The sequence below is a fragment of the Falco punctatus genome (assembly GCF_963210335.1).
Source record: "Falco punctatus genome assembly, chromosome: 1".
In the NCBI taxonomy this organism is placed as follows: Eukaryota; Metazoa; Chordata; class Aves; order Falconiformes; family Falconidae; genus Falco; species Falco punctatus.
In genome coordinates this window covers 106,682,241-106,708,754 of record NC_137580.1, presented here as the reverse complement: position 1 = coordinate 106,708,754, position 26,514 = coordinate 106,682,241, and the positions used below count along the sequence as shown (strand labels likewise).

Below are 26,514 nucleotides of genomic sequence, written 5' to 3'. Positions count from 1 at the left end.
CACAGTCAGGTATCACAGCTAACCCAGCAGGGACATTAACATGGATGAGGCGCATCTCCATTTCCTTCAGTACTCGAGTTACTTCAGAGTCAAGTTGGGTGTCTATAATACAGCACAGCTCTATAGAATTTCTATATAGAAACTGCACAAAAAGATTTATTCTCATGCCTACACCACCACTGCGCAGAGCCTGTCTTCCGATGTTCCACCCCTCCTCTTTCTTTTCTTGCTTGACAGAAACCATCCCACATGCCAGCTTGCTCCCAAGGGCATTTCTACTAATCTGTTCTAATTGTAAATGCTGGATTCATTTTAGGAGAAAAGCAGTACAGGATCACCTGCATTTGCAAGTTTAAGGTCTGTATATTAAAATATTAACATTCGGTTTGCAATATTGACACACACAGACACCAGAAATATCACAGCAAGGCACTGGAACGCAGGTCTTTGTCAGCAAATCCAGCCCCTTTTTCTTCCTGCAATCCTCAGCAGAAAGTGCTTTGCATAAGCCGAGCAAGCCCTTTGGCAATTCAGTTTCTTGCTCTCACATTCATAACCAAAAGTGTCCCTAGGACATCCTTCCTCCAACAGGAAAACCAGAATATTTTTAAACCAACACTGTCCCACAGTTTGAAGACCCTGCCCTCGCCTCCAGCACATTACTTAACATCACACAAGGAAAACAGAACACACGTTGGGATGCAATGTATGGAAAGCAAGATGAAAAGTGATTTTCTTAAACTGAAGAACATCAGTAATTGTCAAGAGTAATCTTGTTTTCCTCTGAGATCCATAATGACCCCTACGTTCATATGTTTGAGGAATGTGGACCTCTGGTTGCTCATGTTTCTGCCCAGCAGAGGTTACTCACCCCTGGAAGCTCCTGCACGCAACAGTCTCAGGAGGAGCCCCACACTCTTCTCTGGGTCATCCAGTGGAACAGACATGATATGCACAGCTGTCAGTACCACAGGTAGTTTCTTCTGCTATAGGAAGTAACAGCTATTTTGTTCCAAGCAGAATTACATAAGATCAACCATTTTAAAAGACTGATAATGATTAACATTTCCCATTAATCTAAACAAGTTATTTTAAGTAAAGTAACAGGAAACACATATGATTTTCTCTGAGGGGTGAACAAATTAAATATTCCATCTTATGTAAGTATTAAGACTCCTTCCACTAACATCTTTTCTATCTTTGAAAGAAACGAGTTCCTAAAAATAATCTAAAATAGTTTCACTGTAGAGACCTGTATATTGAGGGAATCAGTTTCTTAATGGCATATTTTATAGACACACATTTTCTCATTTATATAGATGGAAAGCAGCTGAATATTCTCTTTCCCACAGGAAAGTCTGACAGTTAAACAGACATCAATGTGCTTTTGCAAAGCAAAATAAAACAAAACAACTAGATTTTAAATACTTGAGAGCGCTTTACTTCATTCCCATATGGACAATTAACAGAGGAAAATAAGCTATCACAAAAATCATTTGGTTTTTGTACTACCTTCATTTTCTGATTCCTCAAGTAAGGTCTTTATGCTGACTATAATGGCACACAGATCTGCTGACTGACAATCTATCTACCAGACCAGAAATTAAACGTCAAGTATTTGTCAACTGCACAGCCTGGGACAGAAACTGCATGTTGGCAGTATTTGCAAACACAGCCCATTCTCAGAGCATTACACATGCCCTTTATCACCAATTCTGAAAAGAATGGGGAAGCAAAAGCTTGAAACTCTCCAATTGCTTCTGATCCAGTTTAAAGACCACTTCCTAAAAACAGAAGCTGCAGCAGCATTTTGATTAGAGACTTCTATTGCAGGTGCCTGTACTGGAAAAAACCACCATGCATAAAAGTTTCAATATTGCCATTAATGGTAAAGCTGATCAGTCTGAATGCTTTTGTGGTAAACTACAGGGAGCTAGCTATACAGACAACAGATCAAAAAATTTTCATAACAAACACTTCAGAGAAATTTTACACCGATCCCTATCACCCAAGGAAATAACATCCCTGATCCTATCACCCACTACAGAGGAGTAAGTTACAACAGTTTGGCAATTGCAGTCTGTAAGCCAATTTCACAAGTTCAAGTGTTTGCTGTTCTTATTCAAAAGCACCGTGCTTCAGATACTCAAGATTTTTCAAAAACTAAAGGAGCAGAATTAAAGAGATGACCTTGCTTCTACCCCACATCAACGTCTTGCTTTCTGAGAGCGTAACAGCATACTGTTTCTGCACCAGCTGCGCACTTTCACTATCTCTATACAGACGCACAAACATTAGCTTTCTGTATCCACAGAGTAGCCACACACTAGTGCCACAAGTGCCTTGGCATCCCACTAGCCTTTGTGTACATCAGAACTAAAAATAAGGTTCTGTTTAGTGTCACAGTTCAGCAGGTTTCCCTGGAGTAAGCAAAGCAGTCTCTTAGTAGCCAAATTCTTTTTTTTTTTTTGCACGCTTTCAGGAGATGTTCGTAAACAGCTGCACTAAAAATCAAATTGTTCTGTCTCCTCCCCTTCAAGCATTTTCGATTGCAGTTACATCGGTTTCAGATCCAGGGACGAAAGAGGTCACCCTGAATCAGTATGAAGAAATCCCATGCTGCACTTTGAAGGAAGCAGAATGCTTCTGCTGTAAGACATACAGCCATTACAAAAAATGTTTCAGAGCCAATTTTTGCAGGTCAACATTTATATTTTAACAAACAGAACAACAAGTTTTATTAAATTGAATATGAAAAATCCATCTCAAGTCAACTTTCTGCAACTAAATCTCTGTGTACTTTATGATCTTCCATTACTAAAAATGTTTTGTTGGAACTTTTGAGTGTCCAAAATGCGTTTTTTCTTTCTCTACTTCCTTCTCTCCCACTCCAGCTAAGGGTGTATCACTCTTTATTCAAAGATCAACTCCTCAGTGTATTTGCACAGTCACACCACTTATTTTGCATGGTCAGACCTCTTATTTTCATTCACGACCTGAGCTCACTTCTGAGTAACATAATCTAAAAAGAAAGAGCAAATTTATTGTTTTCCTGGAGTCAGAGAGGTTGGCAGGCAACTCTGAACAGCTTTCATACTGCCTCACCAGTGAGAAGCCAGGAAAACAATAGTAAGGAAGGTAACAAACTTCCACATTAAAAAAAAAAAAGATTAAAAAGTCATCTAATCAAGAAGGGTAACAAAGTACCAGAAGATCAGATCTCAAATAAAATTAACTAGTACAATTTGGAGAGGTGCACTGCACCAAACATCCTTTTCACATGTGCTGTATCCCAAATAAAACACTACTCAACAACTTCAAGAAGCATCATGTCTCCCTCCCAGGAGCAAACACCTGTAATTAATTTAAAGTATACTCATACCTGCTTTGCTCAATAAAGTCCTTCAAGTAGTTCTGCTGTGTATATCATCAGGGAAAGCAGAAAATACACTTCCTTACACATCTCACAAACACCATGATACAGAATCTTCTTTTCAGCATTTCTGTACCGGTACTAGATCTCATCAAAGGTTAGTATCTATGTTAATTAGCAACACCCCTTTAAAAAGTTCAGAAAAAAGCCAGGCTCTTAAACTTTGTTACATCATGACTGCAACGGGGGATTTATTCTGGACAACTGCAACGGGGGATTTATTCTGGACAACTGCAACGGGGGATTTATTCTGGACAACTGCAACGGGGGATTTATTCTGGACAACTGCAACGGGGGATTTATTCTGGACAACTGCAACGGGGGATTTATTCTGGACAACTGCAACGGGGGATTTATTCTGGACAACTGCAACGGGGGATTTATTCTGGACAACTGCAACGGGGGATTTATTCTGGACAACTGCAACGGGGGATTTATTCTGGACAACTGCAGCACGGAAAGCTGTCCCATTGCTGGCAATCAGCGTATTTGTACCACAGCTAACAGTGGACTAGACTGTAAGGACACCAAAGAGCTCCTTGTCCTACTGCCACATGCATTCCCAGGCCAGTACCCACCGGCCTGCCAGCATACCCGCTACGAGCTGCAGCGGCTGCCCACAGCTGCAGCTTTCCATGCTGTTCTAGACACCAAGCTTTATTTTTGCAAACTGCAGAGGTATCAAGAGCAGGTGAATACTTGTGCACTGTTGGTAGATGAGGCAGACGACGCGTATTATGTTAGATATAATTGAAGGGTTGCACACCAAACATCTCTAATGACAGATCAGTTCTTCTGTAGCTTTTTCATAAGCATTTTAGAATATTTAGTTCTGTTATGATGCCTAGCATATGAAAAAAACCATCCCACTGTGGTTTAATTCAAAATTCGCTTTATACTTGCTTTAATGCAGTTCATTCTGAAGATCTAATATATCTTCCTATCCACACATTTTTCCTGTTGTACCTAGATTTCTCTAAATTTTTTCAGTTTATTCAGTAGTATTTTGAGCACCTGTTCACTTAGAGCAAATACTTTTTTGAAAAAGTGCAATTACCAACTCAGAGGTTTCTTGTCCCTTGCTCACACCCCTAGATTTTTCCTGTCAAGTCTGTCATCCAAGAAGAATATCTAATAAACCATAGCTCTTACTTCAGAAAATGGAAATTCACATAAATTTTCTCGGAAGGATAAACCAGCTGTCTGCCCAACAGTTCCTCTGTGACTCTGTCAAAGCTGCAACTGAAAACATACGTGCAAACAGCACAGGGTTTCGGTTACCACACTCATAGAAGCAGACATCTGAGCCAAAACCAGAAAAACCAACTTTTCTGCAAAATACCGCTGGCTGACAGCCACATCACTTTCCCTGAGTCACATATTTCAATCTGCCTTTGAAAATTTACTAAAGAAAACACAGAAAGAGTTAAGACATAGGAAACATGCATTTTGTTGTTATCAAAGAAAAAGAACCATAAGCATTAAGGCCAGCCAGGGGTGGAGTTGAGGGGAAGAGCAGAGGAAAGAAGAAACGGTTTTTCTAAGCAATGTTTTACACTGACCTCAAGTACAACACTATTCATTGAATGCGGGTGCTTAAAAAACCCAACGGTCTAGTTTTCAAGGATCTTCAGTTTCAGGTCTTAGGAGCCCACATTTCTCATGGGAAGCAATAGGGATACACTGAAATCAAAGGGATTCCATCTAAGCATTTAGTCTTCAGACAACGTTGGCAGACTGCAATCTACAACCTGAATTCCCTACACACCGCTGCAACAGCTACAAACACCAGAACACAATCTACCACAGTCACCAAACACTGGCAGCAACACCCCGCTTCCATCCAACTTAGATGCCTACATTCCTGTACGGGTCTAGTCCCCAGCGTATCAGGCTGGATGTCCAGTCTCTGGCATCTGGACCGCTCATATGAAAAGACACCCAAGTTCACCAAGATCAGTGCAGAACTAACCAGGTTGCACTGACACAGAATTAGGCAACCAGATCTCATTTTACTTCTTTTTTCTCTAATGATCTTCCATTACATTCCCACAGGACTAAAGACAAAATCTTCATAATCAGTACTATTTCACAATTAAAAACTATGGGATAAGAGGGCTCAAAAGTTTGCCAACACCTGATGATCACATGTAATCTCTTGATAGGCAGGCCACTTACATAAAGCACAAAACTAGCTGTAAGTTTCCAAGAGGTGCTCCCTCCTCCAGTTTTAAGTCCACAAATCCTTAGGCCATTTTGGTCAGTATCCCGTAATGGGGACTGAAGTAACAGCAATTACTGCTTCAGGACGTTGTACCTTTTGTATCAGACTCAAAAGCTCTCAACAGCAACAAAAATCTATATTCTAGTTTTCCCACAAACCAGATTAAAAAGTATCAGGAAAAAATTCACAGTGAACTTATTAAAGCAGGTATCACAGTCACAGTAAAGAGCAAGTGCATTCTTAGCTTTTATGTGGTATGAAAAAGGGGCTCCTTTCATCAAAATACGATCTGTCGCTAAGGGCTGATTTAACACACACATGAAAGAGACTACACTTACATAACACATTCTTTTCAGCAATAAACCTAAGATCATTTTCATAATGCATCAGGGCTTCCAAAGACTGCAGACACAGCTTTGGCTTCAAGAAAAGCACTGTGTGTGAAATAAGCTTTGGGAGTAGTACAGATTTATCAAGAGTTCAGACACCACCAGCTTGTTTTTCTTGTTCCTTTCTACCACGTACCTGCCTCGCTTGCCAGGGACTGAGTAGGCAGATACCTTTACCTTCGATGCAGACTGCACCACTGCCACGACAGGCTGTTGACTCTTTCATCAACTATTTATCAGTTCTGGATTGCTTAGGTCACCTCTGATGGAAGAGCCGGTTGGAAAAGTTCACATATCAAAGTGGATTAGAAAGGGGTCTCATTTAACCAATCTATAGACACCTTTAGTAACAGGCAATTACAAGCCAATTTATAATTATTACAAACTATGAAAAACAGTTTCTAAATAACTCTGCATATTAAAGCAGTGACTTTGTAAGACTGTTCTGTAAATAAGTTTCAATACCAGTATCAAAGTTCATTAAACGTACCTAAAAAAAGGAAAAGACTTCACATAACAGACTCAACACAGGCAAGCTGGCACAAGGGTATGAAACAGTCTTTGACACCTGGGAAGCCTATTTCAGTCTTCTACACTTCTGACCACAAACAAAACAAAACAAAGGTTCCTAACTTCAGAATCCCTCCTTTTGCATTTGGTTTGGTTTATATGTTTTGTGTGTTGCTTTCCCCCCCCCTCATTCTCTTTACCGTACTCCCTGAAATCAACAAATTTCTCAAAAAAAACCACCTTGGCACAACTATTAGCAACAACCTACACCAGTCTTTCCACTGGACTGAAGCGAACGTGGCTTGATTCTTCAAGTTTAAATATTCACATCACTCAATGAACAACTGATTCTTCTCAAAAAAAAACCCAAAAAAACAACAAAAAAAAAAAACCACAAAAAAAACCCAACCAAAAAAAAAAAAGGATGCGCTCCAAAGAGCACTATGTCCAAAGAGCACTATGTGAGCACTATGTCTCACACAGTATCACTCACTGCAGCTGCCTGGTCACGAATGGCTATCCCCCAGGCATGGGATTTTAAAGCAAGAAAAGAAGAAAAACTGGGAAGTCTCCAAACACGCAGTTCTTACAGTAACAGGTTGCTGGTTTACATCTCACTAGTGCCTGAATAGCACACCATATTTCACATCAGATCAATAGAGTTGTGAGTCCCACCTAAAAGCACATGCAACTTCAGTTACTGAAAACAGATTTATGAGGTAAGTTAGAAAGTACATTAAAACCGAGCAGGTGGAAGGATGGGATCAAGTTAAGATCTCCAAAGAGCAACCACTGACCCAAATGTCACAAAATTAAGAGCCATCCAACTGTTGAAAGAGTCGTGATTCATGTGTAACCCTAAACATTCAGGCATGTAATTAGCAGAAGGATAATTACACATGAGCTAATTTCCTCTAAAGGAAAGGGTGGGGCAATATGATCTAGGAGACTCATGAACAGAAATACAAAAGCCATTAGATAACTTAGGAATTGGGAAACACCATTGCTATCTTTGCGAAATACGTGGTACGAGTCTTCACAGTTCTAATGTGCATCTTTCTCGCAATCAAGAAATTTCAGCTGTAGCAGTCGTTTCCTCGTATAAACAGGGCAGGCTGCTAACTAATGATCCTGATCACCCACCTGAAAATAACCGCACTGTTTGGTACTGTAATTTGATGGGAAATTGCAGCCACTACTTCAAACCTCTGAAACCTAATGGCCACGAGGCTCCAACACCCTACCCACAGAGCTCACCAGTCACTTCCATGTGAAGACATGCCTCCCCTCTCCAACATCAGTACAGACCTTAAGTTACAGTTTTGTTTGTCCACATCAAATTATTGCCCACAGCAATGACCACTCAGCCAGGAGCAGCATGCACTCATGAACCAAGAGATTGTGTCTCACCATCTGCATGTGACACATAACTGCACTTTTAAATGAAATCACAAGAAACATCTAAAAACCGCTTTGTACTGCTTGACTGGGAATTCAAGAATATGAAAACGATTAGCTAAAACTTCTAAAATCTCCTCAGAACCAGCAGCGATTGGCTTCTTCATGCTCTGTGGTTTTGCCAAAATGTCAACCACACTCATATGGATACAGATGAAAGCTAAGTTTGCTATAACCTCAGAGAAAAACTTCAAAACATCTTTTGCACTTCATACCTGACTTGTTACTGACAGCACTTTAATAGGACTTCACAAGCATGACTTTTAGGTTTCGCTTTAGGTCACAAGGGGGGGACAATAGCAATAACTGGGGATTATACAGCAAACATCAGGAGGGGAAGGCAGGAGTTAAGAGACTGTTCTAGATTAGGTAACACTGCAAAACACAATTAAATTCCAGAATCATGAACCATCTTCAAGCTTATTACCATAGTTTGTTCTGTAAAGTGATCTTATGAATTGGTATAATTTCCTTTATGTCCTATTCTTCACTTTTATTGTGTGTTGGTTTGGGTTTTTGTCAGCAGAGCACTCCATAGAGTTACAATGCTCTTCCTAATCCTCCTCCTTGCAAAACGCTTGTGTAACCATGTCCAGAAGGCCACATATCCAATTCCGAGTAAAGTACTGTTCCTGGAAAACGCTATGTCCTTCTATGCTGATCGGTCATTAGTCCCAAAGGAGTCTCAGGTAACTGACGGACCAGGAGCTGCTCGGTACACATCCCAGGGCACTGTGCTAGGAACTGCCAACACAAAGCGTGGCTTCCAAAACAGTTCTGTGACCATGAGATCAAAGAAGGAAAGTACGCCAAGTCTTACCAAACAACACATTCAAATCACAACCTCCAAAATGCCACCCTTTCTCCAAAACTGTGCAGTGCCACCAACTCCCAGCACCAGGCCAGACCAGGGCCCCACTCAGCCCAAAAAAACTTTTTACTCCCAAGAACCCCCTCAGTCAATCCATCACACCAGCGATGGTGTCCCTGCCACAGACCAAGTCACCGCAGCCCGCTAGGATTTAAAAGGGTGCGGAACCATCCCCGAGGAGAATTTTTTTGTTGCTTCAAGCGTGTCATCCATCGTCGGTGCCTGCCGCCCTCTGAAAATGCTGCCACTCCCTGCTTCAAGGGAGCAGCCCGAACACCGCACAGGGTGCGCAGTGACAAACACTCACAAAGGCACTCGAAAGGTGTTGCTCAGCACCTCCGACACCCTCCAAGCTTTGAGTTTCAAGGCCTCCGACCCCCAGGCTGACAGGGAGAAGCCACGCTGCCGTAATACTTACAAGCAAAGGGGCAAAACCCCCTCGGCCCTCAAGGAATGCAGCGGGCGGGCAGGCGGAGGGGCTGTATTAGAACATTATCGGTGACACCTTCGCCTTGATTGACCACTGAAACATGCCCAGAGAATTAAGAAATTATTAATAATTAAAAAAGCCTTTCACCTTAGGAACTGCACACGGAGGAAGCTGGTTTAATAAGTCTCTCCGTATGGCAAGCCCCGGGCCGCCGGGGGCCGGCCTGCCCCTTCCCTGAGGAGAGTGGCCAGGAGCGGGGCCTAAGGCGGCGGGGCCCGGGTTCAGCCGCCCCTGCCACCGAGAGTCACACAATTGTAACGACCGGCGGCGGAGAGGAGGAGGGGACGCACAGACGACAGACTGGCAGCCACCGAGCTGTCACCGTCACAGCTGCCGCGGCGGGGTAGCCGAGCCCGCAGCCGGGCCCAGCGGCACAGTCCCCGGGCAGCCCCCCGGCGGGGAAAACCTACCCGTAGCCGGGCACAGTCCCCACGGTGGGGAAGCCGAGCCCCAGGCTGCCCCCCTCGGTGGGGAAGCCGAGCCCGCAGCCGGGCCCAGCGGCACAAACCCCGGGCAGCCCCCCGGTGGGGAAGCCGAGCCGAGCCGAGCCCAGCCCCCGGGCAGCCCCCCGGCCCCTCAGCGAGAAGCGAAGCGGCCCGGAGCCGCGGCTCACCGTCTGCCCCGGGCGGCGGGGGGGACCCGCCGCTCCCGCTCCGCGCTCCTCCCGCGGCGGCGCTCCCCTCACAGCGGCGCGGCGCTGCTGCCCTCGGCGGCGGCGGGTGTGTCGTCACTTCCGGGGGGCGGGCCGCTTCCCGGAAGGCAGCGAGGGGCGGCCGCGGGGCCCGGCAGGCCTCGGGGCGGGGGGGGGGCCGCGGTACCGTCGCACACCGCCTGGAACCGGGCTCAGACCCGCGGCCCTGCGCGTCTCCCCCCACGTCCTCGCTGCCTGCCCCCCCAGCCCCCCCGCCTCCCGCAGCCGCTGGAGCCTTCAGGGCTGAGCCCTGCCCGGAGGGGACAGCCCGGCAGCCTCTGTAGACAGAAGTAGCTACTCCTATTTAAAACTTACTCCTTTTCTCGTTCACGCGGCGCTGTTGTGTGCTGGGTTTGGTGGTGGTTGGGTTTTTTTCCTTCCCCCCACCCCCAGGAGGGCCTAAGGCAGCTGCCCAGCTGGGACAGCAGCAATCGCTTTAGCAAGACCAGTGGACAGCAAGGGAAAGTGGCATCCCAGTTACCTCAGAAACACGGGGGAGACACTGCTGAACACAGCTAGCTATGCAAATCCAGAAACAACTTTCTGTTCAAGCACCGCACGAGCAGGGAGGGCTGCTGGGGTCTTCGTGCCCCTCCATGCGGAGGGGTGGGCAGGGAGGAGGACGCAGAACCAACACCCTGTGGTACCGGTACTGCCACGCAGGTAGAAAGTGATGGAGGAGGTTGTGGTTGGTGCCATCAAACGAAGCCGGAGGCTGGTGTCTGATTGTCTTTGGCAGTCACGCAAAGCCAACGCAAACCACAGGAGAGGTGAGGAGGGGGAAGGCAGCTGCTGCAGATCAGATCAGCCAGATGCCAACGATTTTCAGTATAACTCACTTTTATTGCACAACACAAACTTTATATCCACATTTTTTCTACATATTTTAAATAAAAAACATAGACTATATATTACCTGAAACAAAAAGTCAAACGTAGTAAGAAATTATATGCTACAATACCCACAGTATTAAACATCACACATCAGCTTACTTAAAAACAAAACACATTTGGAGATAATTCCAAACCCTGATCATTAGCCTCCAGGCTGGATTTTCAAAGGCATTACAGGTTACAATGCATAGACACATACAAGTTATAATTCAGCAAAACAAAATCCATTTATAAAAAGTCACAGTGAAAGTGGAGGTAAACTTATACTAAGCTTGTGTAAGTAAAATGACTAAGAACTGCTGTTCTGGAAAGCAATTTCCAGTTAGAGGACTATATACAGAAGATAATAACAACACAATTACCCTCTGAAATCTTAGCTTATTTGCAGAAAGATAATGAAAGACTGGAGGTTTTCTGTGTTTGTTACATGAAATTATGTTTCCATAGCCCAAATCTCTGAACTACCCTGGGTCCTCTCTACTGTGTGTGAACAACCTGAAAACAATTTACAATTGTTCACCTACAAATAATTAAAGAACAAACAAAGGGTTCAGTAATACCAATCATAACTTACAAGCCAGCGGGGTCTATAAATTGTCCAGATTAAAGTAGTTATTAAATGAAGAAAGTGAAAGAAGTATAATCTCCCAGAGGTTTATGAGGTGTTAAGAGATCGTTTTTCTACAGTATTTGCTGTGAAGTCTTCTCTTACCTGTCAGGGGTTACATCCCTAACTTGATTACTTGGCTTTGCCATGCAAAGAAAGACCAGTGCGTAAGCTGTGGCATAAAGGTCTTCAGACCTCCAAATACCAATGCCAAAATTCAGCTAGTGTGACCCCACAGCCACCTCGCCTGTCACTGCTGTACTTCCCAGGGTAATCCACAGACACTGGATTTTCCGACGCACTTAATACATCACAGTACAATAAACTTACACAGAAAATGGACGGACACAGCGGAGGTTAGCTGGGCTTCCAGACAGGGCTGGATCCTCTGCCTGATCTCACACATAAATGCTGCTGAATGTTCCTCACAGCACAAGAGTTGAAACAAAATGGAAAGAACACTCTGCAATGCAAACAATCAGCTCTGACATGAGATTTTCCCTGTTGGCACTTCCATCATCTTCCTCATCATGTCACCTGTCCCAGGTCATCTATAAACAAGAATGAGCAGTGACAATAAAGTTGGGAAGGCACATTCCCAGGGGTTGCAAATGCCAAATGAAGCTAGAAAATCACAACCTTTAATTTTATCGCTATTTAAAAAAAAAAAAAAAGAAAAGAAAAAAGCAAACAAATGAGAGATCACGGGCTTATCCTTCAGCTCAGAGCAAGCAATAAACAAGGCCCTTAAACCCCAAAATACAGGCAATTAGGCTGAATACATATTACTATGAAACAGATGTAAGCCCTTAAAAGAAGAGTTTACATTTCTTAACAGTCTTCAGAAAAAAATAAAGCAGAAGAGTGAAATTAAAGTGATTATCTATACATAAGGTTTCTTAATTCATTTATTCAGGTAGTTTTGTCAGTAATAAGATTTTCACTGATTCTTTAGTAACTATCAGTCACCATATTGTAGTATTAGGAGAATCTCTTTAGTTTAAAACAGATTAAGTATTCACCTTGCAAACAAATTTGAGGGTACAGCAGAAAGAAGAAATAGGTTTCCTGCACATAAAGTTGTACATCTGAAAGATCAGAGAACGGGGCAAGGACCAAGGGGGAATCCAGGCAGAGTCATTATCACACCGTGAATCTTCAGGCTGGACACCTCATCTCCTCATGCCTCTTACACTTCATCTAACAAGACTGAGATGTGGGGGAGTGTGGATGGGGATCTCACCAAAATCTTCCTTCAGAACTTACGAGGACTGTCCCTGGGAAATACACTGCAGAACTAATTCCCTCTCACTTTTTCATATTTGCAAAAAACAGCACATGCTGAATGAATGCACAGGATACATTTTAAACAGGCTGTATTCGCTTCTGGGGGGCAGCGAGCAGCAACCTCTGCTGGCTTTAGATTTCGCTAGGAAAACACAGACACACCGAGAACCTTCAATAAAAGAACTGGCCAACCTGTCTTTCCTAATACATACATTGGAACAATCTGGCTCAAAACAGATTAGGGCTTAGCAAAGCTATTGTTTAAAGCAGTTTAAAATATCAATATCCTTCAGAGTTTGCTGGAATTTTAACCATCGCTTCAGTAAAGGCCAGATTACGTGCTTGTGGAAAAGAGTACATTTCTCATATGAAAGAAGACTTCTGCCTTCGAGGACGTGTGGTAGCCAAACCCAACCCTGTGACTACTTCGTTTGGCTGTTGAAGCCACAGGCAACTACACAGAGCAGAAGAATAGAGACCGCAACTGAATTGACAAGTGCTGGTGCTCTTAATGGACTCACTGTTGAGAACCAAGATTTTTCATTTTGCTGTTACTGTAACAGCCTCCACTCTTTCAGACATTGAACACCTCTGGGATGAGCGATTTTACAAAATGAGGGCAGGGGATATCTAAGGCATAACCAGGCTTATCCGAAAACCAATGTTTAACTCAGCCCTTAACTATCCTGCTAGTCTCAGGAAAGAGTATTACACAACTGAACAACAACAAAACCTCAAAAATATTCACATTAATAAATTCAGGTCCTTTCATATATTTTACATCATGAAGTGTCTCCCAGGCAGACTTCCTAAAACTTAAACAAAAAAAAAAAATCCATCAAAAGGGGGGGTAGACAGAACTTCCTGCTGCAGTAACTCACTGCTTTTGCTGTTCAGATAACTAAGTCCTGAAAACCCCCAACACAAACCAAAGAACCCACATTCTCCTCAGTGCAGAAACTGATCCTTCCTTATAGGTTTTGGTTAAAATCAGCTTTTTTTTTTTTTAAAAAAAAGAAACAAATCCAGCAGTCTCAGAAGAAAACATGCACCACGAGGACAAAAAGAATCTGCTTATTGCTCAAAGACTTCCCAGATCAAAGATGCTAGCACCTTCACTTTCCTCCAAGGAGGACAGAAGTCCAGCAATGAGTATTTCAGGTTACTACATAGAGTATTGTGGTACTCAAGTTAAGAAGCACGCACCAATTTGAAAAGTTATGTGATTTTAAAATTTGTCTTAAACTCTTGAAATCAACAGTCATTAAGTGGATGCTGCACAAATATCTTTATCATGTCATTTCTGAGGGCTTTACAGATGAGTAGGTATCCTTCCTATTTTACAAGCATAAAACAGATGCAGAAACTTTTAATGTGCTATGAAATTGGCCAAGTCACTTAATATGAGACCTGATAGTACGATCTCCTTTTGCTCCCCGTTAAATACCACCAGACAACCCACATATAGATGGGAAGTTAATATGATGAGTCATGTTTTTGTTCAGACACGCAGCAATCTTAAAAAAAAAAAGCTAACAATTCTACTTTTTAAATAACTATCCCTCAACTCTCCCACCATTACCCCCAGTATTCATAAAAAACAGAGTAATCACTACAATCCAGGTATGTAATCACTGCTTTGAAAATATTTGAGAGTTCTTATTTGGGGAGGGAAGTTTATTCTGACATGTATTCCTTTATGTCAATTTGGGACCAAAATTGGCATGTATCCTGCCTCAGAACATGAAATAAAAAGTGTCTTTCCCTCTAACTACATGACCTAAATGGACTGACATGTACTGTCCTTTTAAGGATCTGCAAACATGATATACATAGCAACATCATATTGATGATATGAGACCGTTTACTGTATGACCGATTTGTCTATGGTGTCAACTCACAAACACAGGGTATTTGGGAGCGTAGGGTGGAAAAGTAGCAGTGTAGATGATAGAGTGGCAAAAAGCTAAGTAGGAGAAGCACAGAGAAATAGGTAAATGTGTTCTAGCAATCCTCTGGCCTAGCTAGGTATGAAGAAAAGTCCTAAAGAAAAAAAAAAAAAAGCAGTATTACATAGGTATTTAGTTTAATTAGACAATTATAAAGCACTCACGATACACAAAACCATCTATCATCTTAAACATGGATTTAGTAGATCAGCTACTCACATTTTTGCTGCAAATGCAGATTTCAAAAATTACGCTATATGCCAAGAAAAGTCAATAATGTTATATAAACCAGTTATTAGATTATACTCCCTCAACATCCACCTGCACAACTCTTCTGTTTCTGTCAAAAAATGAACACATATTAGGTAATATCTTCTAAATAATTGTAAACAAAGACTGCTTAGAAGAAGTGTGTCATTGCTAACAATATTGTTAACCTGCACAAATCACAACACAGAATGTATGTATTTAATGAAAGCATGTCAGCTCAAATCCATGTTTTCTATATTGCACTTAATGTTTGTTGTCTTCTGGAGGATCTGAAGGATGAAAGCTTCAATTAAGATGTACATGGTACAGACCAAGATTTTAATCTTATCTTTTTGGTTAGGTAGTCTTCCTTCCTTATTTAAGCACTAAACAGGAGAAAGTTATAAAATATTGGGGGTGTGTGCACATTAAGAAATAACAAACATGATCAAAACAGGGATTTTGTTATTATAGCTTCTCTAGAACAACAGCAGAAAAATTCTTAAAGCCAAACTAAAAACCATACTGTTAAATCAGACTTCCATTTCTGCAAGTAGTGCTGAAATTCAAACCAGAGTCACGTGCCACATAAATACACGTATGGGAAGCAGCAAAACCCACTGAATAACCCAGTAAAACTGCAATCCTCATTGTAGTCTCCAATTAAACTGATACTGAAAATCTTGAACTTCAACATCTCAAGTGTACAAGCAGCCAAAACTTTGTAAGCCTCACCTTTAAGTTCGTCCATCATTTTATCAGAAATTGTGGTTTACAGTTTAAGATTCTTGGGGAGGGGGGAGAAAAATGAACCCAGCAGAGTAGCAAAGAAACCATGCAAGTTTCCTCACCTTTTAGGGAAACTTCACTACTCTCAGCTTGACTTTTAATTTTGGGGTGTCAAACAACAACTTGTAACACAAAGGCCAATCAATATCTTGGAAAACCATTTAAACAAACTTAAAATTATGATTCAAATGCATAAACCTCCTCCTTCCCTCCATTTCAAAATTTAAGCTCTGAACTTGAAACTCAGCACTTGACAATGACCCTCTGCAAGTAAACTTTGCAAGTAAAAAAATAAAAAAACAGAGATCATTAGAACTATATGCCCCCACCTCAGAGAGACAATTTACTAAGAATTCCTAAATTAAATACATAAAAGCATGACAATGCAAACAATTTGCCTCTGTTTTGCAAGACACTTTGATCATAAAGTTCTTAGAATTATTCTGAGAATTACCTCAGGTAACTGAGAATATTAATCATCGTAATTAACATGTTTCCTAAGTGTTTTGGTCAAAAGTTTAATATTCTTGGATTAACTAATCCAATGGAATGCAATATGCAAACACTTTCCCTCTCCCCTCACGATTATTTTGAGGCCACTTCAAGTGGGGTCTTTTAGAAAAATACTCTAGCTTTCTGTACCTCACAAAACAGTAGTATTTTCAGATGTTTGGATCAATCTTTCAGGTTTAGACATAAAGTAATTCAGCTTTGAGATGTGATTAACGTCAGAAACACAACAATTACCTTCTGAAAAGAATATGATTCTGCAATGGCTGCCTCTTTCAGTGTGGAAAGAAATTTCCTCCTCAGATATACCCATTTATAATTGGAGAAACATTTGAATATGAAGATTGACCTTTTTTCCCCTGATATCACACCAGGAAGGGTCAACAAATATGTTAAAAATGAGACTTAATTGTCTGAAGAAGGTGTGGTGAAGGAAGCACTTGTCTAGTATCATCACTTGACCAACTCTAGAACAGTTATTCTCACAGAATGTAAAAAGAGTCAGTAACAAAATAATATACATTAAATATTCCTCTAACTTCTGCTAATAGGAACATACATACAGGGTTTTCTCATTTACCAAAAGCCTTTGTAAATGACCTGATTCTATTAGAGCTTCTTTTTTGTAAATACTGTAAACATTTAGAATTTCTAAGGCTAAAAACAGGCACAAGTCTTCCATGAACAGTTATTATTCCTAAAAGCATTAAGGAATATATTCCAAATCTGCTATTCCTTTTTCTAACAAAGAAAATAACTGAAATATAATATTATAATTCACAATGCAGATTCTTAATTAAAAAATGAATATAGCTTCATCGTGACGACAATTAATAATATATAGGGAATACTCCTTGTTTTGTTTTGTTTTTTAAATGACCTATTACATGAAAATTACATTTCCAGAATCTCTGTGCTGGGCGTTACTCAGTTTTATAAAGTGGTAAGTTTAAGTGGTGATTAGAACATTTTTAAGTGGGTAAAATTGAACCATGTTATGTCAGCATTATTAGCACCCCGGCTTTATAATAATGCAGGTGAGACCTGCAATATCCATTTTGCAGACTATGATACTAAAGCCACATGTCAGGTGGCACCTTTTAAAAGATGTTAAGATGCTCCTCTCCATAATTTCCATGAGGTGATTTTGTTTTGTGCCTCGTTAAGGTACCTGAGCCAACAGTCTTGTTTCAGGCTGGTTTTTCAAGATTTCAGAGGTTTTTCAACCTCAGTAACAGGTTCCCTTTTGCCGAGCAGCGAAGCGTTAGCCAACACCTCAGCAGACTGATTCCAATACGTGTTAGCGGCAATGCATTTCCAGAGACATGTTGCAAAAATATTAAAAGCAATTGTCGTCTAGAAGTCCTTTTATGCCTGCACCATTCTGGACAAAGTAACTCACCACCAAGTAATCTTGAATTCATAGATAGGACGTTTGCAGTAATAGTGATTTATCAGGTGTTTATCACAGACACCAATACACTGATGATCCACAGTTATCCCTCTGTCAGACAGGTCTGTCACAATACAGTGCAGAAGATCATATACATCAGCCACAGCCTCCCAGGGGCCAAAAGATACATCTACTTCACAGTGATGTTCAAATAGCTTTGTCTCACTTTCACTCCTTTCAAAACGTAAAGAATTGAAATGTGGGCATTCATAGGGAGTGATGGGCATCTCTTCTTTGAAGACACAGACCTTCAATTTTGCAAATCTTGCTTTTCTTTGCATAGCTCTAAGCTTTGCTATTTCAATTATCCGCTCCAAATGATCTAAAAAAAAAAAAAAAGTTGAAAATAACAATGAAGCGCCTAGCAAAAGAAAACCAAATACAATCATTTTGTGTGAAACATACTACTGCAGTGTTTAACAAGTTATTCTTACCATAATATTAGCAGCAACAGGAAGCTGCACGTAGCTAGGTGTAGAGTAATTGATTCAATCTGCTATCTTTTGTCCTTACTATAAGCCCAAGTTTATTCAGTGGCAGGTCCTAACAGAACAAATGCAGAGGCAGAGAAACCTTCTCATTTAATAAGCCTTGCATGTTATGGCCTAGATCTTGCTCCCTTTTAAGACAGCAGAAAAATCCGCATCCTTGGATGCGGCAGGAACAGATCTGGCGTGGAAACCTCAAAGATCTAAAGAGCATGAAAAGTATATAATAAAACTTCTCAAATACAATGAAATTAGTTTGAAAGTTGCAAGCAGATCTGAAAGCACCATGTATACTATTCAATTCACGCTAGAAGAAACAGTCAATACCATTTTATTTACCTTTGTAATATGGCATTAGGCCCAGGAAAGCTTGTCTAACTTTTTCTCCTTTCAGAGGCTGAATATCCTCTAGATTGTCTAGCAATGGTCCTATGGAATAATACTGAGCTTCCTTGTAAACTGACCTCACTCGTTCTCTTGGTGGCAGGTCACCAGACCGCAAGAAGTTAAGTATGTCTCTAAAAAAAGGGCAAAAATATTATTAATTAACACAACATAACTGTTGCAGGTGGGAAAGGAGAGGAAATACTGGATATTCATTGTTTATTCCTTTGAGACAGAAATCCTTACACTTAGACAGCAACTGAAATAGGCATCATATTTCCAACTTTTGTTTTTAAAAGCATTTGCCACATTCAAGTGTCGAAGTCATCACTTCACATTTTGCCTCTATTAATGTCAAAACTCATTCAAAAAAATACCACCATATTTTAAACAAAAAGTTCAAGGTGGACTAACCACTTAAAATAGAGGAGGACACAGTGTTTCATGGGAAAGAGATCGTAGTTATTGTATTTCAAATTTAGGTCTGTGACAAAATAGTCTTTTCCATTTTCCTGGTGAATCATATACATGGACATTTTATCCCACACAGAACCAGGATTCTAGCTAAATGGATGGTGCATTTGCAAAGGAGGCGTTCTTTTCACAGGATCAGGGCCATATATGCTTTGTTATTATAATAACAGAGACAACATTTCCTTGTAGTTCTGAAACAGTGTTAAGCTGCAGGATTTTTTAACAGGGAAATAAATCACTTTATAAGCATGATCCAACAAAACTGTTACTGACCATATCAAACCAAACAAGTGTTGCTGCAATCTTCATTAGAATGTCAACAAACAGCACGTGCTAACTTGGCACTCTTTGCCAGCTGTATTTTCAATTCAGATTGATAACATCACAAATGAATTGGTTTTCCAACAAAGCAGGAGGCACTTCCAAATTGCCAAATGTAAAGAAACAATTATTTTCAAATAAATATAGTAGCTTAATCTATTTCTGTCCCAGATTATGCTACAATCTGAATGTGCTTTGAAAATAATTCAGTACTGTTGAAGAGATTAAGGAAATGTCTACAAAGCAGAAAGAAGAAATGTAAGTTAAATTGCAAAATCTGCTTTGGGCTAAGACATTAACCCATGAACGCTGCTTATCTTTTATAGCAATCTCAGACCAGTTCAAACAGAGCATTAGTATGATCATGGTAGTTTAATTAAAAACAAAACAAAAGCTAAACACATAAGAAGAAATCCTGAAGGTGAAGGAATATGGCACTACCAGCACAAATAATTAAAAAAAAAAATTCTGCGAGGCTTGTTTTTTTACCAGTTATGTTATAACCTGTTTAAACACTGAAAGCATCAAACTTTCAACTGTTTAGGAAACCTAGATGCATTCCTTCCATTCCCACTCTATCATAAACACTGTAACATCAATCAAAAAACAGTGCTGTACAACAGAGCTTCCTATGAAAAGGACTGCCAAATACATTCTTTTTTAAAACATCAAAACAGCTTGATACCTTGGAAGGGGATACTCTAGAGGAGACAATGTACAAATTCAAGACATTACTTGTTTTTATTTTCCTGCTAAGTTCTTAAGAATAAAACAAATAGCTTTTTAATTGCAATATACTTGAGATGTTTTGAAGGTTTGGATGCCAGCCAGTCACATCTACCTACTACACAAATATGACTAACTAAAAGGAAAAAGTAGTGTTAAAAATTAATTTTTCTTTAAAAATAATTTTCTTCAGTAACAACTTTTAAATTATACTGCTGAGGACACTGTACATACCCAAAGTAGGTTCCATCTCTGTCAATAAAGTATCTGCCTTCAGCATCTGTTGGAATATAGTGTCTTCCACTGAACATAGCCGCCAACATTGTGTCCTCATAACGTCTCAGTGTTGACAGTCTTGTTGTAAAATACATGCCTCCTACGTTTAGTGGAACAACTTCTGGAAACTGCAAAAGCAATCACATCATCAGAAATGAGCCTCCAGTCCTCTGCAGACACGTTCAGGCCAAAAGGGGTACAACTTCCAGAAGACACAGCATGTGACCTTTGCCACTGTGCCATAACTTGGTGCAAAAATGCTTCTTTCCTGGCCTGTGGCCACAGAACAGTGAGGTTCAAGGGTTAACAACTTGAGTATGTTGGTTGGCTTCTGGGTGTAATCAGTGAATGTTTTAATTTTACTTGGACATCTGAAACAGCAGTAATCACTCATCAGCTTTAATACCAGATATTCATTAAAAGCATTTGCGTCACCTCATAACTCTTTTGGGGAAAAGGAAAAACAAAACAACATACACAACCCAACCCACCCCCCTTAAACACACACACACACAAAAGGTAGGAAATCTCAGGCCAACCTTGGGACTTGCACTCAGCTGCTACTCCACCGGGTTCTTTTAGATTACACTACTATGTGCTGGAAAAAAACCAACCCAGTGATTCTGTATTTACATTAGGTTTACAGCAGGCCTGAAAGCTGAGTACCGCACCTTCAGATGCCTGGTACTAAACACTTAGTTGTATCTGTCAAGTACAAATATGGATGGTAATTCTGAGTAACACTGCCAAGCTATTGAATTTAGTAATTTTATTAGAATTCAAGAGACTTCGTTTTATTCAACCATTTTGTTACTAATGGAAAATGAACTGGCTATGCTGAAATGCTCCAGCAAAGATCTCCGGAATGCTTCGGCCGCTGGGCGGTACGTGCTGCAGGCAGAGGACCTTCCCAGCTGCACAGTGCCGGAGAGCCCTTACCTGCTGAGGCAGCAGAGGTAGCGCTTGTCCCGCCTGGGTTGCGGTAGGAGTGGCCGGCTCTTGGAAATCATCCTCCGCATCCGAGCTCGACATGGCATCATCCGGGTTCCCACTCACTTTGTTCTGCCCCGTAACTACCACCATCCCTCTGGCTCCCCTAAGCAGCTCTGCTGGGTGGGCAGCCGTGGCACTGCCAACTGGGAAACCGGACCCAAATGACCCCGGCGCGCTGCCCACCGGCTGCAGCTCACGGGGCAGGCAGGGCACGTCCCTCCCCGGCCTGACAGCGGCAGTTCACCGCGGCATTGCTACGCGGGGCAACGAGCGGCGGCCGGGCTGTACGGCGCTACCCCCGCGGGAACGCCGCTCGCAGCGCCGTCCCCAGGTCCGACGGGCACCCAGCCCCGCCAGCGGCCGGCTGAGCCAGCGGCCGCCATTGGCTGCGCGGCGCGGTGCCTGATTGGCTCCGGCAGCCTTTGCAGCACAAATGCAGCCGCTGGGTGGATCTGAGTGGCCGCTGCTCCACGCCGCCCACCGCCATTGGCCCAGCCGGGGGCCCCGCCCCGCCCCCCCAGCGCAGCACAGCGCAGCCTGCGGGGCACGGCCGGCGGCGCGGCCCGGGCGCCGCTCGCTGCCCGCCTTCCCTGCGACGTGGGAAAAGGGATTTTCCGACCACACGGAGCGAACGGGCGGCCTGCAGCGCAGTGCACCGCCTGGCGCCGCGCACGGAGCGGCATACTCACGGCTTTAACGCTACGGATTACCCCGCGCCTCTGCTAATGACCGTTTTCCTGCACAGCGACACCAGCTACGCGGCTGTCACAGGCCCTTTCAAACGGAGGGTGGGACGGACCAACCACAAACTGCATTAAAATCAGCACTGAACAATCACCATTGAGCAATAAGCATTGAAAAAACACCTCTGAACAACAATCTTTGAACAACGACCATTGAAAGAGCAGAGGAGGAAAAGCTCGAAACCCTACTGTTCTCTTTAGGCTGCGCTATGTTAAAAAAAAAAAAAAGTACCTCCCGTTTCCAGGGTTGCTGTGGTGTCTCCGCTGGCGTAACAACATCCTAAGGAAGGTGCTGTACTACTGGAGGTTCGTCTGGCTCTCTGACCCTGCAAGCTCCTTCTCTCAAATCATTATAAAATGGAAAAAAAAAAAAAAGGAATATTTGCACAAGCACATCTACATGTATTTATTGACTGTTTCATAAAAGTTGCTTCCAATCAAAATAAACAAGCAGGAATGATGTACAATTTTTACAACCATTATTAATTATTCTGCCTTACTAATTATGCTAATCCAATGCAGAGAGAAGTAGGATACTCCTGGTCAAAACATTCCTTACAGAGTTTATCAGAGCAAAACCTCCGTATTCAGTGGGACTGTACACAGCCAACTCTCACAAAAATTTGGAGACGAGTTCTAGATGCTGTTTAATGCCCTAATAAACCGAGATAAGTAGGTACCATTAAGTTTCAAAAATTTCTTTTTAAACTGCAGCTTATTAGAAGGTTTATCTCAGCTCAAGACAGTATTTAATTCCTCTACAGTTCAGAAGATGGGCTTTCACTTCATAATCATTTTTCCACCACAGTACAATGCATAGGCAGATAAATAAGGACGGAAGGGCTTCTCAATGTCCACAGCTTATTAACAATTTTAAAATTTGTCCTGAAACGTTTATCCTGGCATCATCAATTATCAAAAGAGTTAACTGTGCCTCACAGATAAAGAACATGGACAAAATAAATGAAAGATTATTTTGGTAGGACTCTTCTAAAAAGTAAACAAATTATCATCAAGAAACAGCTTGCAGAAGCTTGATTTACAAGATCCAAAATTGAGTGCAAGCCTGTATTTACTGTGAATGTATTATTTATAATGCTGTTACTTGACACCAGTGCTTTGATGCTACATTTCCAGTTCTCTTACCCTAAGACTACTGAAAAGAACTCAAGACTGACCAAAAATGTGATCTTTAATTGTCTACATTTTTCAAGAATGTCCAATAGATTTCAAGTAAATGGAGAGTACTCTGAATAAACAAATTCAGCTCCATTAAGCATATGGGAATCATAGACCACAGAATGTGTTTTGGGTAAATTCATCCATTTAGCACTTTACCACAAAGGTCCTCTACTCCCAACAGAAGCAGAGGCTTGGGAAAAAGGAATTCTTCTTCCTGCTTCATAATCCTCCTTCAACAGGACACAAAGGTTTAGGAAAAAAAACCATGAGAGAGCATATGTTAATTATGTTACACTCAGGAGTAATGACCTCCATTGCCACTGGAACATTCACACAAAACAATCTCCTAAACAGTGAGGTTTAGCATGCAAGACATCAGCCCATAATTAGTCCAGGATTTCAAGACTAAGATTAGTGGCAGTAAAATGAAGAGATTGATCATTGACAAGTTTAACCTGTTTTTTAATGCTCATTAAAAGGCAAGCAAAGTTCCTCTCCAGATCTGCTTCACCTCCTGTTCATCCAAGGACACAGAGCAGTGGAACAGCAGTCTTCCTGAAAGAAAAACAGAAGCTAATCACTGGCCAGTTTTCCGACATACAATCTTCTGCATTTTGGTTCTTTACATTTCATTTCTCTTCCTTTCATGAGGAATATATCTCCATCTGAATATCCTCTTCTTACCACTTAAAGTATGCACCATAATTATAAACTATGCACAAAAGTATTTCTTTGTTAAATCTCTCATTAAAGTCACAACATTTGTTTTGTTTATTTAAACTAAGTAAATTGCATCCATTTCGCTTTCCAATTTGTCTAGGTCCAGATCAACAGATAACTAATGAGAAGACATCATCAATAAACAAAATTATTACTAAATCAGATATTTAACTGAACCATATGGCAGCACCATCCAACTCTACCAGAAATGCCTCCTTCCAGTTTACAAGCTACATGTCATTTAAATGGCAGAGGTTAGTTTCCGGAGCTTTGTTATTGACAGCTCAGATCCTTGCTCACATCCACACACCAAAGCAAGGTTACTAAATCACAGAACCACACAACCATTTAGCTGAACTGGACCTGCCAGTTTTGCTTCATTCCCTAGGGAGTGATAGCAACCCTACAGCTGCATTGAGTTTTACTTGGTGCTGTGTTTCAAAAAAGCCTTTCAAGGCTCTGGTGTTCCCTCAGCTTTTCCATATTGGTTTAAAAACCTTTCTCCTCAATTCCTTCTGACAAATACCTTCTGAGGTGACACGACTGCTAGCAAAGTTACATACCTATAAGAAAACAACATCATGATTACAGGGTCAAAGTCTTTCTCATCAAGGTACTGATGTATGAGTCCATCATCGGAGACCTGCACAAACTGCTGTTCAAAGTGAACTCATTGGAAGGTGCTTCTTTTGGGGAGACACCAACCAGACTGTTAGGAAGTCTCTCCCTTTTCCAGGAGAAACTGGCTCCCTGTGAGGATGCAGAACGAGGCACCACTCTGCAGTCTCTCTGCAGCATTCTTGAAGGGACTCTGATGATCCGAGGTTTGTGTGAACAAAGTGGGAGAAAACATGACATGCAGTTCATGCTAATGAATCCACATCAGAACAGCAAAGAAACATCCTGAAACAGGGCAGGGATCCCTGAGCTGCGGTAAGCTGTATTATGCATTTGACTGTAAAATCCCGGACGTACTCAGCATCTCTAGTCACCAGCAAAAGACAATGAGGAGTATGATGAAGGGATGCTGCTTGACTGTAAAATCCTGGACATGCTCAGCATCTCTAGTCACCACAAAACACAACGAGGAGTATGACAAAGGGATGCTGCAACTTCTCCGTAAGAGAGGCCATGTGGGACATGACACGACACCTCAGGGCCGGTGGCCTTCTCGGGTGGGCACGGGCCAGCAGGGAGGCCAAGCCACCAGCTGCTGAATGACTGGTGCAAAAAGGCTACTACTGGTCACAGCAACCACCACCTTACACAGGGCTCCGCAGCACCGACAAGCTTTCATAAGCTTGACCCAGTTTTCCAGTCGCACCCCGAGCATGGTGTCATCGTCCTGTCAGGGGATGGGGCAGCTCAGGCCCACGGGAGGGCTCCGAAATGGAGCCAGATGCTAGGGAAGCCGGCTGCCCAGCAAATTAAGCGTTAATTAGGCACTTTAAACTGTGGCTTAGCGCCTTGCTAGGTCCTTCCGAAGAGCCTAAAGGTTACGGGGTTCACCGGCCCGCACCTGCGGGTGGGGGGGCCGCCTGCGTGTGCCCGGCCCGGCAGCAGCCGCCGCCTCAGCGCTGCCCGCCCAGCGGCCCCCGCCGGCCGCGTAGCGCCGCGCCCACGCCCCCTGGCGGCCCGCGGGGGCAGCGCCCGCCGCCACCTCTGCCGGGGAGCGGGAACGGCCGCGGTGGGGCGGGCCCGGCCAGGCCCGTGGGTGAGCCCGGGGGGGCGGCAGCGGGCCGGGCCGGGCCTGCGCCGCCCTTGCGGCTCCTCGCTGAGGGGAACGGCCCGTCACCCACCGACCCGCGCCCCCTCACAGCCACCGAAGGCCGCGCACGGCGGCGGGGGGGGGGGGGGGGGGGGGGGGGGGGGGAGGGTGGCGGGCACCGGCGCTGCCTGAGGCCGGCGCTGGGGGGCGCTCCGGCTTCACTTTTTCCTCACACCTTCACACCTGGATTCGGTAGGATTTGGGAAATTTATACCGAACCGTTAAAATTAACTTATTTCCTGAAACGTCGCTCCTGAACGCGCAGGTGTAAAAAAGCAGCAGCCTCAGGGCGGAGCTACAGCCGCAGAGCGGGAGAAGCAAAGCGGTTCCAAGAGGCAGAACCGCCGGGGGGCAAGGCAGGGATGTGGGGAAGAACCCTCAAACTCCCAAATCCCACGCCACCTCCAGCACCCTCAAACTCCTAAATCCCACGCCACCTCCAGCACCCTTAAACTCCCAAATCCCACGCCAGCAGGCTGAGGACACGGAGGGACCGGCGGGGCGGGCTGCTGGGTGGTGGGATGGTGCCCGCAGCACCTGCTTTGCAGCAACAAAGGCAATAAGCTAAAATTTACCTTCTTGTTCCTGCGGTAAATAAAGCTCACCTCTCACTAGGATACTCTAAATTTATTTTTT

The 26,514-nt window shown here is 42.8% G+C and overlaps 2 protein-coding genes across 8 annotated transcripts in view; both read right to left on the bottom strand.

Annotated features, from left to right (window-relative positions):
• Nucleotides 1–10,112, bottom strand: part of RABGEF1 (RAB guanine nucleotide exchange factor 1) — a 24,810-nt gene extending 14,698 nt beyond the window's left edge. For 5 of the 6 annotated variants that reach the window (XM_080374099.1, XM_080374101.1, XM_080374102.1 and 2 more), the window contains exon 1: nucleotides 9,989–10,112. The gene's annotated coding sequence lies outside the window, so the exon portion shown is untranslated. Of the gene's footprint in view, nucleotides 1–871; nucleotides 987–9,988 lie in introns of those variants that run through there. The other variant, XM_080374100.1, reaches the window with a different exon arrangement.
• KCTD7 (potassium channel tetramerization domain containing 7) lies at nucleotides 9,988–26,514 on the bottom strand. Of its 2 annotated transcripts, XM_080374133.1 has the most exons (5): nucleotides 21,412–26,514; nucleotides 20,431–20,600; nucleotides 18,631–18,809; nucleotides 17,753–18,125; nucleotides 10,889–12,117 (listed from the first exon to the last, which is right to left on the bottom strand). In XM_080374133.1, coding segments are annotated over exons 1-5 (867 nt in total). In that variant the 5' UTR covers nucleotides 21,556–26,514; the 3' UTR covers nucleotides 10,889–12,116. The 2 variants fall into 2 exon arrangements, with proteins under 2 accessions (XP_080230258.1, XP_080230259.1); XM_080374132.1 differs by having other exon boundaries at nucleotides 9,988–18,125.